Source organism: Ursus maritimus, unplaced genomic scaffold (genome assembly GCF_017311325.1).
Source record: "Ursus maritimus isolate PB19 unplaced genomic scaffold, ASM1731132v1 scaffold_1, whole genome shotgun sequence".
NCBI classification, from domain to species: domain Eukaryota; kingdom Metazoa; phylum Chordata; class Mammalia; order Carnivora; family Ursidae; genus Ursus; species Ursus maritimus.
This window is the reverse complement of record NW_024423343.1, coordinates 29,473,020-29,489,760: the sequence shown is the minus strand read 5'-3', so window position 1 is coordinate 29,489,760 and position 16,741 is coordinate 29,473,020. Positions and strand designations below refer to the sequence as shown.

The window sequence follows — 16,741 nt, the reverse complement described above, 5'->3', positions numbered from 1 at the left end:
TCCTTAGCATCTGCTGATGCGGGCCACACACAGTCACCCTCACCATCCCCGGGGAGCAGGCCAAGGGCGGCCCCCCACCGCTTGCAGCACCCTCCCCAAATAAGCAAAGGGCCGCACTTGCTCCTTCCCTGCCAAAACAAAACAAAAAACAAACAAAAGCCTCTGCCTCATGCTGGATTCTAGAGAGCTGATTAATCTCTTTCCCTCCGATTCAATGCCCTCATTCCTTTCCTCAGAGCTGCGGAGCTCTTTCTAAGCTCCCGAGAACCCATGGAATGGGCATGGCCAGACCGGGGCCTTCCTGGGCCCTGTCCCCTGCCTCGGTCGTCCTGCTCCAAGGTTCAGATCACAGAGGCTTGGGCCCCTCTCTCCCCCTCCTTGCATCAGCCTTCCCCCAGGTGCCTGACTCTAACCCTCTTGCCTCCTGTTTGCCTGGTCTTTCTTCCCTTGTTTTGTCTTCTCGCCCCTCTTTGTCCCCAGTCACTGTAAAGGAAGGAGCCAGATCAGACCTGGGAGTGATGGGCGATCAAGCAGTTCTGCCTCTTGCTCCCTGCAGTTAGCAAGGCAGCAAAGGAAGACCCTCAGCCTCGGGATGGGCGGAAGGCTCCCTAGTGAGGACAGGGAGGGACAGGAGGGGCAGGTGCCAGGAACAAGGGGTTGAAACTGAGTGTGGTGGGCCAGCGGGAACCTTGTCTCCTCCTCTCTTTTGCTCCATCTGTCTTAAGCAAGCCACTTCCCTGATCTGGTTGCAAAGGGTGTAATGTCTTTTACCCTTCATCCCCACCATCAGTGGTGTGCTATTTAAGGGCTCTAATTTTGACCTCAGCAAGTGGGAAATATGGAGGGTTCAAGGTTGCCAAATGGCAAAGTTCCTAGTTACAGTTCATGGGAAAGAAAGGACCACGTTGTTAATTAGCTCTAAGCTGCCATGCAGCTCATTGCTGTTACTCAGAGCTTTCAAAGTCAGGATTATAAACACACATCCCTGAAGAGTAACCCCACCTCCATTCAGCCCAGGCTCGGGGACCTTAAGAACTCCAAGACTCCTAGGCACCAATACAAATGCTGCAGATCTGTGAAAAGAGATGAGAACTAATGTAGGAAACCATAAGCCTGCAGCCTAAAAACAGGGCAGAAGATTTGGATCCAGACAGACCTCTCTGAGCCTCCATTTTCTCATCACTAAAGCAGAAATAACAATACTTACTTCCCGAGGCGTTATAGATGCAGTTGTGTTTACGGGGCGTCTGGTCAGGGGTTTGGGAACAGACCAGTCCCCCCACTCTGGTCCCAGCCCTGTCAGTGCCCACACGCCTGGCATGTTACACATCTCATAAGCTGAAGTGCCCTCGAGTCGACTTGCAGATTCTCTTGGTTGTTACAGCTATGACAGGTCTGATTTAGAAGTGATGCTTGGTTGGTGGTCTTTCTCCTCCACCCTTAGCCAAGGAAACCAAAAGAAACTCACATACACTTGCTCCAGCTACTTTTTTTTTTTTTTTTTTTAATGGAGAGCACAGAAAAGCATAAGGTCCATATGGCAGTTATTGATTTGGGCCATCTGGTAAACTAGGACTTGCTCCTACCATGTTGGCTTAGAAGCTACTCCAAAAGGCCTTTCCTCCCCTAAGAGATGCACTGGTCAGATGGGGACAGGGATGGATTTCATTACAGTGTGGGACCACAGTGAGAGGAAGCCAGGGCAGGACTCTGAGAGACTGTCTGTAACCCTGACCCTCCAACAAAGACCAGATGGAACCAAGAAAAGTGTTGATTGACATAGGGCCCCGAGGAGTAGATGGCACCCCCCACATTCTCCCCCGTTCACGGAGCAGGGGGGGCCCCTAAGTAACTAACAGAACAACTATGAAGCACTTTATAAAAATACCCTGCAAAATATTCCTGTATGCCTGCACCGTGAGGGAGGGGGAGAATCAAGTTCAAGCTTGTGAGGTCCACTAGCCCTAGAAGATGACCGTTCTGCTCCATTTTTCAGGCGCCGCCTTCTGCTTGCTCTCAGCCCAGAGGCAAATTTTTCTTTCCTCTGAAAGTTTTTGTGAAGACCAGTTATTGTTTTCAAGTTAGAGCAGTGTGAGAAATTAATTTTTTTTTCATGGTGCTTCTAAAACAGCCCCAAACAACAAACACACTGATTATTATAAGCTTGAGGGAAATAAGGTTCAACAGAACTTTTGCACCGCCTTCAAAGGCTGGGTGAGTGGCCGCACCACACATGGATTTGGACAGTGCTTTCTCATCTGACGCTGCAGGTATTCCAAGCCAACAACGACGCAACGGAGGTGGTTCTCAACAAGCTGCACACGCCACTGCTGACCAGGTTCGTCAGGGTCCGGCCCCAGACCTGGCACTCGGGCATCGCCCTGCGGCTGGAGCTCTTCGGCTGCCGAGTCACAGGTGAGGGGGATCCCGGGGAGGCTGCGGAGTTGATTGTGTCCTGACTGTGCTCCCTCTTTCACCCCTCTGCAAATAGCATGATTGCACCTCGTGACCTTTCCAGAAGGCTCACTTTAGCCTGGAGCTCTGCTTAGCAGTATCTAATACACCCTGACTACAGACCTTGTCTTGCCGCATACCATTATCCATGCATCTGCCACTTGCTCCTTGGCTGCAGGAGTATTCTTGGAGGCTTGCTGTGCAACAGGCCCCATGCTGGGAATGGAAGCGGACAAGGGAAGTGAACAAGCGGGTGGGGTCTCTAACCATATGAAACTTTCAGGCTGGCGGGCAGCATAGATCGTAACTAGACCAACTACTGGATAGTTACAAACTAAGATGCATGGATGAAGGAGAAGAACAGGGTGCTCAGAGAAAGAGTGGTGGAGGGGACCTAACTGACTATTGATTGGAAGTTAGGGGACGGACTTTCTGAGGATGTGATACTTAAGTAAAGGTTAGTCTGATGATGATGGAGGGGAACAGCATTTGGAGCAGCAGGAACAGCATGTGCAAAGGACACAAGGTAGTAAAAAGCTATGATAACACATGTGGAAGCAAAGACCTGACCCCCGGAAAATTTCCATCCAGTTGGGCAAACAATCATCCAGGAAACAACTGAGGGCTCAGCTGAGCTCCGCTGCGCTCACTGCCCTGGGAGGCTCGAGGGGGCCCAGTGCCACCGGCAAGGATGTGAGGGTCGTTGGCTAACAGTGTGAGATGCTAGGTGTGCCAGACCATTTACGTAGTAACTGATGGAACCCTTACAACAGCCCCTAAGAGATGAGTTCTGCCGCTAGCCCTCCTTCAGACCTGGATACACTGCAGTACAGAGCAGTTGAATCGTTTGCCTGAGGTCAGGCAGCTAGTAAGGGACAAAGCAGACATGGACCCAGGCAGTCGGGCTCCCAGTCTGGGCTCTTAAACACATTGCTTGAAATGCAAAGAAATCAGTGCTGGCTTCCAGCACATGGCAGTCGGGTTTTTTCACAGCTCCCTACTAATGGGAGGTGGTGTCCGGTAAGCAGGGTGCCAGCCGTGAGCTCTTGGGTCTCCCTCCCCTCCACAGACGCCCCCTGCTCCAACATGCTGGGGATGCTCTCGGGCCTCATCCCTGATGCTCAGATCTCGGCCTCCTCTACCCGCGAGTACCTCTGGAGCCCCAGCGCCGCCCGCCTGGTCAGCAGCCGCTCGGGTTGGTTCCCGCGGACCCCTCAGGCCCAGCCGGGCGAGGAGTGGCTTCAGGTGGACCTGGGAGTGCCCAAGACGGTGAAGGGCATCATCATCCAGGGGGCCCGCGGGGGAGACAGCATCACTGCCGTGGAAGCCAGGGCATTCGTGCGCAAGTTCAAAGTCTCCTATAGCCTAAATGGCAGAGACTGGGAACACATCCAGGACCCCAGGACCCAACAGCCGAAGGTAAGCCATTCCTGGAAGACTCCCTAACCCTACCTCAAACAGGGAGGTTAAGTTTGGGGGTGCTGACTTCCTAACTAGATAATCGTCACCAGACCCCCTGTATTCTAATAAACAAACATTAGCTGAGATTCCTTGGTGCAAGACACTGCTAAATGCCGTATTTTAATCCTTCCACCATCTTTACAAGGAGGATCCTTTTGTCACTCCCGTGTCACTCCCATGACAAAAGTGAGGCTTGGTGTCACCCCCGGGGTCACAGTGTATGCCTGTGGAGAGCCATGATTCAGACAGTCTGAGTCCAGAGCCCAGACACCTACCCGCCACCCCGCACTGCCTTTCTGTCAAGTTGGACACCCTTTACACCCTCTTTCAGATGACGTTTCCTTGGAATTGGCCAGACGTCCAAAGGGGATGTAGTTTTTGGAGGCTTAAGTATAGAAACTAGGGGATTACTTCCAAAAACAACTGTTTTTTTGAATGTCACTGCACTCCTTTGTATTTTCCCAGTCTGGACTCTGCTTAGATCTTTCCCACCTCTCATACTGAGGCTGGGAAGGCAAGAGAAACTTCCCAGGCCAGTAAGGGTCAGCCCTCAACGCTGGGTATGGAGGAGCCCCCAGCAAGGGGAAAAGACATCATGCCTGTCACTCTCGAGGTCAATCTCGGGGGGGGTCAGGCATTCTGATCCTAACTGCTGAGTTACCCTTGTTTTCCTCAGAAGAGCAGGCCTCTTTTACCAAGGAAGGGGGAATTTTATGTCTCTTTGGTCCCCTTGTCTCCGTAAATGTTTCCATTCTTAATACAGAGGCACGGCCTCGGTTGGAGGCTTTGCAATGCTGATGTAAACACCCAGCTCACAATTTAGGGGCCTGGAAAGGCTCAGAGCTTGGTAACTGGAAACTTCAGTGGACAGAGCAGAAGTTGGACCATGGGTTTTCCTGGGGAGAGCTGACCCTGGCTCTTCTTGACCGCTCTGGGAGCCTGGGAAAGGAGATGATCTTAGTCTAGGGCCTGCCCTCCCCGTGACAGTGCCCCCTTTTGGAATTGTGGGCATCCTGCAGAGGAGGTGGCCCGGCTGCAGTTCTCAGGGCTGATTAGCCACAGCCCCTGGCTTGTCTCCTCACCAACGTTGCCCCAAAGCAGTGGCTCCCACACGTGCTCCGGGTTGGGTCCCCCACCTGGCTTGGACCAGGACAGCCTCACTGTCCTCAGTTCATGTCCTGGGGCCCTAGGTGAGCTTTGTTTTGACAGAATTGGCTCTGCTAAACAAAGCTTAGGGGAACACGGTCTCAGACCGTCCATGCGTGATGAGAGGATGTTGTCATTAGCCTAGAGAAGAGGATGGTCCCTCCACCTGCAGCTTTCAGCGACCTGGGAGCTGTCAGTCAGCTGGGGCTTTCTGCATCTAGACTTTCAAGCATTACAACAAGAACCTCTTTTTTTTTTTTAAGATTTTATTAATTTATTTGAGAGAGACAGAGAGAGAGAGAGCATGAGCATGGGGAGGGGCAGAGGGAGAAGGAGAAGCAGACTCCCCGCTGAGCAGGGAGCGTGACATGGGGCTCAATCCAGGACCCCGGGATCATGACCTGAGCTGAAGACAGACCCTTAACCACCTGAGCCACCCAGGTGCCCCTACAACAAGAACTTCTAAGACAATGGGCAAAGCAGCCTAAAATTCACTTCTCTTCCCTCTAGCCAAGTCCATTCAGAGCCTAATTCTTTCCTGAGTCCACAGCCTCCAGTCCCAGGATAGAAGGCAGAATCTAGCAATTGCCACTTTCATTTCCTCCCTCTTTTCTATGTTTCTGGGACCCTAACCATCTTCCAAATGAATCAAAACTTTGGTCTGAGAATGGAGCTCCTCTGGGTTGTAATGTCTAGTGAGTCAACTGAGACTGCCTTCTGGATGGATGTGAGGGGCAGAGAGGAGAAGGGGAAGGAAAGGGAAGAAGGGGGGGAAGGAAAGGGAAGAAGGGGAGGGGTGGGGAGGTGGTCCCACAGAAGAAGGGCTGAGTGGCCTGTCTCCCCTGCAGCTGTTTGAAGGGAACATGCACTATGACACCCCTGACATCCGAAGATTCGACCCCGTTCCGGCACAGTACGTGCGAGTGTACCCTGAGAGGTGGTCTCCAGCAGGGATTGGGATGCGGCTGGAGGTGCTGGGCTGTGACTGGACAGGTAAGGCCTGCTTTCCCACTCCAGGTCTCGCTCACTTGGTCATGTGACCCTGGCTTCCCGGGATGCCCTGGGAGGAGGTCAGACCATGATGTCGTGGATGGGCAGAGAGGGCAGCCCTCCCCGGTGAAGCTCTGTCAGCTCGAAACCCTACCCACCCCAGGCCCTGCCATGATCTCCTGCCTCAAACCATGGGCACTGCAGCCTCAGGACTGGGGACAATTTTTCAAGGGATGTGCTTTGTCTTTTTTAAAGGATCATTTCAGTTCCCCAACCCCAGTCTCTCAAAAACAAATCATAACCACACACCACCCACCCAAATTCAATTAGACCCTGACTCTTCAGGCCAGAAGGCTGTGGCTGTTGATTTAGGGAAGAAAAAACCCCCTCATGATAATAAAGTAATCGGTTTATGTCTGAATCTGGCCTCCAGATGTCAATGGCTAAGAGACTTCATTTTCATTTCGAAGCCACATCTGTAAAAAGCATTTATTTGCTCAGGAGGGACCCTGTTGTAGGGAAGCTGACGGGAGTAGGACTTCTTCCCCACACGCAGCAGGAGTCTTGCTCCTTCCTCCCCTCCCACCTCACCCCGCCACCCTCGGCGGCCCAGGCCCAGGGAAGATCTCTCACTCCCCTTAATGCAGATAAGGCCCACTGCGCATGCCCACCCCCCCTGCTTCCGGGATGCACCCTTTTCTTCTGAGTCAGGCCCCAGCCTTCCTCTGGGCACCTCCTTGGGCAGAGTTGGCGTGAGATCTCACCTGGAGCTGGCTCACTGCCCTCCGAAAGGAGCTCAAGGGAGCCACCCGAACCCAGGCCGAGCTGCCCTGCCTCTGTCCACCAGGCCCCCAGGTCTCTCCATTTTCCTGTCTGTGCGGTGTGGGTGTCGGAAAGGATAATAAGGGCAAGTCGGAGAAGTGCTTCTGGCGCCCCGGGGGGGAGCATGCTGCCTGTGTGCTGGCCCCGAAGGCACGGAGGAGGAGCCCCGTGGAGGCACGCAGGCTGGATCGGGCCCAAATTAGCCTCTCACACCTTTGGATTGAAGGCGACCCCAGTGAATACATTTTAGTGGGAAGACACTCGACTCCCCATCAGGTAGGGGAAAGGCCAAGTTTCCCTGCAGCCCGCTGAATGTAAGACACCTGTTTGCTTGCAGGTGCAGAAAACTGCCCCTCCAGCAGTGAGACAAGCTGGCTTCATTCATGGCCTCTTCGAAATCAAAGGGTTAGAGCTGCAGGGGACCCAGGAGCTTCTAGGCCAGTGGCTTTCAAACATTTTTGACCATGATCCACAGTTTAAAATAACTTTATATCACAATTCACTTGGCTTGCAAGCACACACTCCCATGGTGCGTGCATACGGGTTATGGGGTATTTAGTGCCTGACCCTGGGGACAGATCGCCACGTACAAGCCCTGCCTCTGCTGATCGCTGGCTGCGTGACCTCAGACAAGTTCCTTAGCCTCTCAGCATCTTGGTTATCTCAGCTGAAAAATGGGGATGATAATAGCATATCTATACCCCCTAGGGTTGTTATGAGGATTCAGTGAAATAATGGATATAAAGTACTTAGACCGCTGCCTGGCACCTAATAAACCTGTAATAATAAGTAAACACAACTGGAACAAAAGGTCCCCAGATCAGTGCTCATTTTCCCCATGTGAGCGCACTCTGACAATATTATAGTCCAAATTCGAAAATGCTGGTCATGACCCATCACACTGATTCCACAACCTACTAGCGAGTGTGGCAAACACTTTGGAAAAAAAAAAAAATCACAGATCTAGGCCAACATCTCTATCACAGATGGGGAAACTGAGTCCCAGAGAGAGGAAGCTACTTGTCAGAGGTCGCTTAGCAGGCTGGGGGACCGACTCCTACTTCCCTCCTCGGCCCTGCCCCTCTGTGCCGTGCCTCTCCCAGGCTGGCCCTGGTTTATGTGACCAGCTGGACGGTTGCTAATGTCCTTTTCCTCTTACTGCTCCCCTGCCCCAACCTGGCCCAAATTACCCTGGCGATGGTCAGCAACAGGTTTCTCATTTCAAAGTCCTGCCTGGCCATTCCTTGGAAGATCAGAGTTGGGGCTTCTTAGCCTCCGCCCAGCCTCCTTTCCTTTGAAGTTGCTGACATCTGGTTTCAATCGCAAGGGGAGCATTGCAATTTGATGGGCAGTTACCCCTGAGCTCCCAGTAAAGCGCAGTGGACACGGCCTGCCTTCTTACTATCCTTCACACTACCGGTCCTCTCCTTGCCTCCTCAGCCCCCTGTGCCCCTGGATTTAATGTGATCTTTACCAGCCAGCTACCTAACCTCCCCACAAACCACTTGTAGGCCACGTGGCTTTTTTGCTTTTCAAATTCCCATTCCTTTCTGCGACGCATCCCTGGTTCACTCCGTTCCGACCCCAAAAGGAGAGCAGGAAAAATAATAGGGCTGGCCCGAGTCACGGCAGCTCAATAATTTGACAGGGCTGGTTCACCTGTTAGTTTGTTTGCGTTGCAAATGATTACTTCTTGCTTTGCTGCCCATAGTTTGCTTTACAATTGAGTTTGAGATTCGATGACACAGTGACAAATTTGAACTTACAAATTAGGACGCTTCGAGGTTATTTGCTATTTACTGTGAGCAAGAGGTAGACACGGCAAAGGGAAGTATGAAAGGTTATGTGTGTCGTATTTAATAGCAGAAAGATGGGAAGTCGACCGTGAAAAAGCTATTCAGCGTATTTAGCAATTTCCTTCAGCTCCTGGCTTTATTAAATGGTATCCTGAAGTGTGCCTGACAAAGGCGTCTAATCACGTACAATAGCGCAAAGGAGCATGTGTAGAAATGGGAGGAACAATGCACGAGCTTATTCGGCGAGTCGCTCGTGGGAGGGCAACCTGGGATGAAGACCCCACCGCACGAGGCACGGACTTGAAGCCAGTTACCAGAACCCCTCCTCGCCCCACCCAGGGCCTGACTCATCGTTTCATTCATTTCATAAATAGTTGCTGAATGAATGACTGGCGTGAGCAAATAGACAAGAGAATGGATGGGTGAGTGCATCACCTGGAGCCTAGGTCGGAACGGACTGCCTGCAGCCAGGTTTGGCCCTGCCAAGTTTTGCCACACGCTCCTTGTTACAATACTCTGAATAAGTTGCCAACGTTGACAAGTCTAGAGATCTTCCATGGGAATGGAATTGGCTTCATGTTAGAAAAAAAATATTTTTTTGCAAGTTCTGGCCACATTGGGCCACCTCCCCTCAGGCCTTCAGTGTGCTGGGCCAGTCTTGGTGGCCTCCCTTGAGTCAGGCCTGCAAGATGTCCTCTGCCCCCTTCTATCCCGCACTTAACTCTCCCCAGCCCCCAGCCGGCCATCTGGCTTCCAGTAGCTGCTTGCATCCAGGAAGCATTTGAATTTGCCACACCCTGACCTAAAGGCACGGCCTCAATTACTTCCACCAAGTGGAGTCTGAGTCCTTTGAGTCCATATTCCTTTGGGTCCGGTTTTGTGCAAACAGGAACGACAATGGCTGGGGTCACACCTCCCCAGCTGTCTGGCTTCACTCATGACTTTGGCTGTTGCGCTTCTGATTATCTTGTGAGAGGTGGGCCCCCTCGGTCAGTTAGCTTTGGTTCAAAAAAGTTCTGAGTCAGAGAAGGCTGAAAAGAGAAGTCTCTTCCACGTAAGAGCAGGGTGAGCTGGCCAGGAAGGCACGTCAGCAGCCGCCCGAGGGGCAGTGCACAGGAAGCTCGCGTCACTAAGCACTGAGACTGTTTCCAACCGTTTGGGATGGGCACCACTTAGTGTGTGTGTGTGTGTGTGTGCATGCACACGCGTGTTGATCACCCACTCTTCTGTCTTAAACAGAATACCCAGGGCACGGGTTAGCCTGCCTCGGGGTCAGCTCTGCCCACGTCCATCACGGTCCCACCTGGCCTTTTGTGCTGGCCGCAAGGCCTCTGCTATGGACTTTGCAGCAGGGACGTGGGTTTGTGTCCCTGCCTCTATTGTGGCTGTTCTGCAGCTTGGGACTATTCTCGTTCAACTCAGGCAATGCTCCTGACTTCATTGACAGACACAGAGGTGACTCCAAGTGTGTGTGTGTGTGTGTGTGTGTGTGTGTGTCCATCTTCATTCGTTATCTTTTCTTCCTCCTTTAAAAGCCCACACTTAGAAAGGAAACTGAGTTAGGGGCGTCTTCCTCCTGCTGGGTTTCAATGAAGACTGCTGCGTGCAGCATTCACTCCCCCTTTCTTTGCCTTTACGCAGACTCAAAGCCCACCGTAGAGACCCTGGGACCCACTGTGAAGAGCGAAGAGACCACCACCCCATATCCCATCGATGAGGAAGCCACGGAGTGTGGGGAGAACTGCAGCTTTGAGGATGGTGAGAGGGGGTTGGAGTCATAGCTCATCTGGGATGGCACGGTGCCAGCAGTCAGACGCAGCTGGCCTGTGGCTGGGGCAGGGACCTGGACGTCCCCTGGTCAGAGGTCAGGGAGGTGCGGGTAGTCAGGGGCTTGGGGCAGTGGCCATTTACAACCAATCTAGAAACATTCAGATACTGGAACAACCAACCAGGATAGCCTACTGGCATGGACCTACTGGTCATCAGCTGAGACAAGGCTCTATCCAGAGAGAAGGCTCCCTTTCTAGCCTTTCCCTGGAACATTAGAATCCTCAGCCTTTTTGTACTGACCTGTCTCCACCGTAGAGTCAGGTGAAGATCTGGCGGTCATCAGGGCGACGTGGCCCGTGGAACAGGGCAGTCAGGTTAACTCAGCAGTTAACCATTCCGTGACCGCGTTTCCCTGTGTCTTCACCCACTGCTGATTGAGAAAGTGTAATAATCATGGCTCCCGAAAATGGCACATCCCATCCTCCATGGGAGTGAGCACAGGTCAGTGACAAAGGCAGGGATGTGCAAAGGCCCTTCAGCCCTTCCTTCAGATCCCAAGGCCTCCTCATTCCAGATCAGCCTCTTCACGTGGGAGCTCTGGATCACCTTCCATCTTCTGAACGCATCCATGTGAGATAAAAACAATAATTGGCAGAGCCCAAAAGTACGTCACCTTACCAAGTATGAGGACATTCCTAACAAACCACAAATTTTGGAACACCTGGCATTTTTGGCTAGAATTTAAGGCTCGACAGCCTCCACTTACAGTAAATTACTGATCCTTATTAAACGTTCATTAGACAAAATGAGGGAAGATTGGTGGAGAGGCTTGGGGAGACTTGGAGAGACTTGGTGGAGACACAGCGTCGCGCAGACTCAGTAGGTAGATGGCGCAGTCTGTTGGGGCCCCGTGCGCGTGTGCACCGACCCCACTCCGCTGATGGAGTGGCCGGCTCCAGAAAATGGCTACAGAGGAGAATGGGAGGGAAGCCAAAAATAAATGCTGAAGTTGTGCGACCGAAAAATGATAATTTAATGCATATGCTTTTAGGAATGTGCTTTTGTATATTGTGTGGGCGGGGGGACACTATTGGTCAGGGTTAGTTGAATACAGGATTCTGACATTTTAATGAACTTGTTTTTGTTTTATGAAGAGGAGAAGGAGACTTGGAGGCTCTTCCAAGACACGTTGAAGATAGTTTGCAAGCTCACGGTGGAATGCATAGGGAGTTAATATACGGTATTGGATCAGCGGAGTTAGCTTGGTGGAGGGCAGGAGGAGGGGGTTCTAGCTAAATGGCAATCCAGAGAAAAATTTAAGAGTTCTTCTGTAAACTTTCAGAAGTATAATGTAATTTTCCCGTTTATAGTGGTTTGTTTCATTTGAGGTTTCTTTGGTGGTTCCTCCCTTTTTTTTTTTTTTTTTTGCAAAAGGTTTCTTTGTGGAATTAGGTTCCTGAGATAGAGTATGCGTGTAAACATGAGAGAGGAATTATGGTATATTGAATTACTCCATATTTTTTAACGGAAAAATAGAAATTCAGAAATTGTCGGGAGAAGGGGGGTGAGGGCTAAGGGCTGACTTTTCCAAGCCACAGGTTGATGCTTCTGTAATAGATTCCATGTGTTTCTTCTCGACTCAAGCTGACTTTGGCCAAGGGAGGGCAAACATGAAATACTCTCTCTTGGGAAGGGGAGGCACAACCAGGGCCTGGTGGCAGTCTGCCTCCGTGGCTGGCAGTGCCCTTCCCCTCACCCCCCTGGTGTGAGCAATTAGTTTCCACCAGTCTGTTGTTCCCTTTAGACTTCCTAACCTGCATTCTAGGCCTTCCCCACGGAAATTCCTCTCTGGGAACCCTGAGAAGGGAAGTGAGAAGGCCAAAGACCCCACTTCCTCCCTGCTACTAGCATTAGCCAGCACTTTTCCGCTGTCTCCGCGGCCACTGCCGGCAAGCATCCAAATTTGGATTCCCGTTTCCTCTTTCCCCCACCTCCACACCGGCCCCCACTTAATCACATATTTGGCACCAGCTCAGACAGGATTTTTAGAGCTGAGTGGAGCCTCCAAACTCTTTGGGTCCAGTCTTCCAGCTTAGACAGGTGGGCAACCAAGGCGACAGGACGAGCCGTTGTGCGGTCACTGCTGACATGTCCGTGACGAAGGCGTTCTCTGCTGCCCCTGGGCTCTCGGCCCGCAGGCACAAGGTGCCATGTGATGTGATTTTTTCTCCTGGTCAGCGCTGAGCTAGGCGGCCGGCGGCTCTGGCCCCTCGTTCTGCCCTACCCATGCCAGGCGCCCACCTGGCAGTGCCGCCCCATGGGGATGCCGAGCTGACCGTGTCCTGGAAAAAAAGACCCATTACAGGGGGTGAAGGGGGAACAAACAAGCCTTCCTTGTTTCAGAGCTCACTCCCCCCTCCCTGGCCAGCACCTCCCCGGCACGTCAGCCTCTCGGGATGCTAATGGGCTGCCCCATCACTTGTGAGAGCCAGGTTGGCAGGAGCCAGCCTTCCACGGAGGCACTGGGGAGACATTCTTCTCTGGTACTTAGGGAACAGCAATTTTCACATTTGTCTGCTCTCTGAGGTGGACAGAAGAGTGTGATTAGAGCCTGAAGCCATTTGGTGTCCTCATTTATAATTGCTTACTATGGGAACCACTGGCAGACTTGGCTTTCGTGCCTGGGAAGGATGAGACCAAAGGCTGACCCGAAAGCCAACGATCGCCAAGATGAGTTAAATGAATAAGCAAAGGGAGCCACTTCTTTCTCTGCCCTTCACTTAGGCCTTGCCAGAGCTTTCAATAGCACCGCTGTGGCTGTTGTCCGAACCCAGTTCATTTGCCTTCTTTGGGTTCTTTTTTCCCCCGTTCAGACAAAGATCTGCAGCTCCCTTCAGGATTCAACTGCAACTTTGATTTCCCCGAGGAGCCGTGTGGTTGGATGTATGACCATGCCAAGTGGGTCAGGAGCACCTGGACCAGCAGCTCCAGCCCCAACGACCGGACGTTTCCAGGTAAGGCAGCGGCAGATTCAGAGAGGAAAGAGTTAAGGCTAGCCTGCTGCTCGTTTCCCAGCCCCAGATTCCTTGACAAGCGTCATAACTTCCCACCACAGAGCCATCCTCTGCTCTGTGCCCACAAACCACCACGGTCTTTGCTCACAGCGTCACCCTACAGAATAGCTGGTTCGTGGTTCCTAGCCCTGTCTTGTGATTAACAGTGCAGTCTGGAAGCTAGGAGGCTACAAGAGAGGACAAGAGGAGAGAAAGAAAAGGAAGAAAGGAAGAGCAGTTGCAAGGTTTCAGGAGATGGGATGAGCCAGTGTCCCCTTGTCACCATAGCTAGCACTCCCGGCCGACATCACGGAGTCTCTTGTCAACTCCAGGCTGGCTCTTGTTCCTAAAATGCCTCCTTAGGAAACCACTGGCCTCCAGCCCGACTGATACTTCTCTGAGAGTATCATCACATCGGTAGCAAACCAAGCTGAGGGTCCAAAATGCTACCGTGCCCCTGGGATCTAGCAGAGCCGCCTGGCACTCGGCTCCTGGAAGAGTGTTGCTGGAGAACAGTCCTTGACATAGAGTTCAGCTGCCCTTTCTGAGTGCCAGGTGTGGGCAGCCTCTCCAGGCACTGCTGATGGAGAGGGCTTGCCTGGAGCCCTCCTCAACCTGTGGCAGGAGGCAAGAGGCATGTCCTCTGTCCACCGTAGCGTGCGTTTACTGCGGGATTCTGGTCAGCGATTAACCGCCAGGTCTCTGGGGATGGGGAAAAAGAGAAACCCTGCCTTGTAATGTTGGCCACTTTCAGTGGCGTCAGTACTCCCCCTGTGGTTAAGCTACCGACACAACAGGACCAGAGGCAGAGGTGGGAAGTACAAACAGCATTAGATCGTTTTCTGCCACTGGAGAGCTCGGGTAGATATGAGTGACCTCAGGAGCATAGAGACTGGCAAGGTGTGTTCAAATACTGAGCAGGTGTTGAGTTTTGAGAATTTATGAACTTTCATTTCTAATGTAACTTATTTAATGGTAACTTTATGTCATTTAATTTTTAATAATGACTGGGCTTAACAACTGCCTCGCAAAATTCCAGAAAATGTAACCGCTGGCTCTCGCAAGCCAGCACACATTGGCTCTGGCACACCATGCAATAGGTTTTCACTTTTCTGCACCCCTGGCCTGGACCTCAGAGCCCCATAAGCATCTGAGAGCAACGGTGTCCGTTCTGGAAATTAGTAGATCAAATGTTGCCTGACTAGAGAATAATAGGGGAATGAGGGCCCCCCCTTCTGCAGGGTTCCCCAGAGGTGCTCTGCTGCCTCTCAACCCCAGGGGCTGGCGGTGTCCCCTGTCCCCAGGGGACGGCCGTGGGACAGATGCCAGGAGAGCTTTGTGGGCCGGCCTCCTGACACAGCCCGCACTTGCTTTCCTGGCGGGTCACAGCGTCTGCTCTGGAGAAAAACATTTTCATATTTCAAGTGTTTATCTCTTCAGCATTTGAGTGCTCGGAGAGATTAATATCTGAAGATCACCGTGGCCTCGGGCTACAGGAGAGAACACTTACCCTCGTCCCAGCCTTAATCACCCTCCCCCTCTTGTTCACTGCAATAATGTTTAATTAATATAATGAGCCTCCTGCACGTTGGAAAAAAAAATACTTATTTTTATAACCCAGCCTGGATTTTTCATTTCATTTCCTCTCCTTTGAGACCTGGCCCAATTAATTGGTTGTTTTTCCCAACCTCCACTTTGTATCCGAACATAAGGAAGGTTTATGGGGGATGCGCCAGCGTGTGTAGGCCTAGTGTGTACTTGTGGGTTATGTGTGCGTGGATGTGTCAGTACGTGTGTTTCTTTCTCCAGGTGTTTGTGGGTTTTGCGTGGGTGTGCAAATGTCATGCGTTCTATGTGTAGGTGTTTGTGTGTCTGAATACGTGTGTGCGTGTTTGTATGCATGTTTTGCATGTGAACCTTTGTGTGCGTGTGTGTCTGTGTGTGGTTGAGAGTGTTTGCGCTGTGTGTGCGTGAGTGTCGTGTGCGTGCACGCGCACTTCGTGAGGTGGGTATGAGGGGGTGGCTTGGCAGAGGCGCTCTGAATGAAGGGACATGGGTGACACGGGTTGGGGAGGTTTACTGGCTCTCTTTCAACCACCGTCTTAGGTTCTCCCTAAAAATTCGGCCTTCTCCCTTGCACTCTTCTGCGTAGGTCTGCTCTCGGCGGCCAGCCCTGTCCAGGCTACAGGGCCACCAATTAGCAAGTGACACTTCCTAGAGAGCTGCGGTTACTCTCCATCTGAGCCTGGCCTTGACCTCTGTGCCTGCTCACCTCCGCCTCCTCCTGATGCAGGCCTCGCCCTCACCTGAGTGCCCCTTCCGCCACCCTGGCTACCGGTTGGAAATTCTAGCTCTTGTCCTCATTCCAGTTGATTCATTACACCCTGCGGTTTAGGAGGGCTTTTCAGAGCGAGCTCGCAGAGCGGGCAGAGTTCCAACCGTTGGCTGGATGGATGGGGACAGAAAGAAAACTAGGGCCATAAGGAACTGCTCCATCTAATGTTGTTTCTCCCTGAAGATATTGAGAAGGAAAATAATTATTTTCCTCTTCCAGAAGAATCCCTGAAGTTCGAAAAAGTGGCACTTGTAACCTGTCTCCAGAAAACAAAATCGTACTGTTGTTCTCAGAACCCTTCCGCCTATCCTCAGATGATTTTAAAAAGTCACTTGCTGTATTTGCCACTTTCCTTCTCCTTACAAAGCTCGATATGGGGCTTTAAGCAGGGGAGGATGGAAAGCCCTTTCTGTTCAGGGTGGTCCTTTCTTTAAAAAAAAAAAAAGGGGGGTGCCCGAGGGGAGCAGTTGGGAGACAGGAAACAGCTGTGCCTGATCAGGGGCAGGGCAGACGCTGGACCTTCCCGGTCAAGCCCAAAAGCCCTGTGTCCCCCACACTTCACCACTCCGCAAAGAGGAGACACTCTTTAAGAGAAGTGTGCCATATGTTTTATGCCCCTACTGGAGAGCTGAGCAGAAGTAATTGCACGTAGGAAAGGAGGTGTCTCCTGCGAGCGTGGAAGGCGTCGGGATAGCCGAGGGAGGAGGAAGGGACGGCAGAAGAGCCATGTTGAAATATCATACACAGCCTCCTCGCTCAGAAGTGTCTGTGGAAACAACTTACATTCCTTAGATATTTTCTGATTTAGTTCTTTTCTCATGTTTTGTTTTGTCTTTTTTTTTTTTTTCCTTTTCCTTTCAAGTCAGCAATTAGTTCTGTTCTTTTGGCCAGTGGTAAGAGTTGCTTAAGGCTGA

The 16,741-nt window shown here is 51.8% G+C and overlaps 1 protein-coding gene across 3 annotated transcripts in view; it reads left to right on the top strand.

Annotated features, from left to right (window-relative positions):
• The window catches only part of NRP2 (neuropilin 2), a 118,421-nt gene that overhangs the window by 59,184 nt on the left and 42,496 nt on the right, over positions 1–16,741 (top strand). For all 3 annotated transcript variants that reach the window (XM_008687401.2, XM_008687402.2, XM_008687404.2), the window contains exons 8-12: positions 2,271–2,415; positions 3,524–3,873; positions 5,910–6,054; positions 10,311–10,427; positions 13,313–13,453. In XM_008687401.2, coding sequence (XP_008685623.1) covers positions 2,271–2,415; positions 3,524–3,873; positions 5,910–6,054; positions 10,311–10,427; positions 13,313–13,453 — 898 coding nt within the window. The remainder of the gene's footprint in view (positions 1–2,270; positions 2,416–3,523; positions 3,874–5,909; positions 6,055–10,310; positions 10,428–13,312; positions 13,454–16,741) is intronic.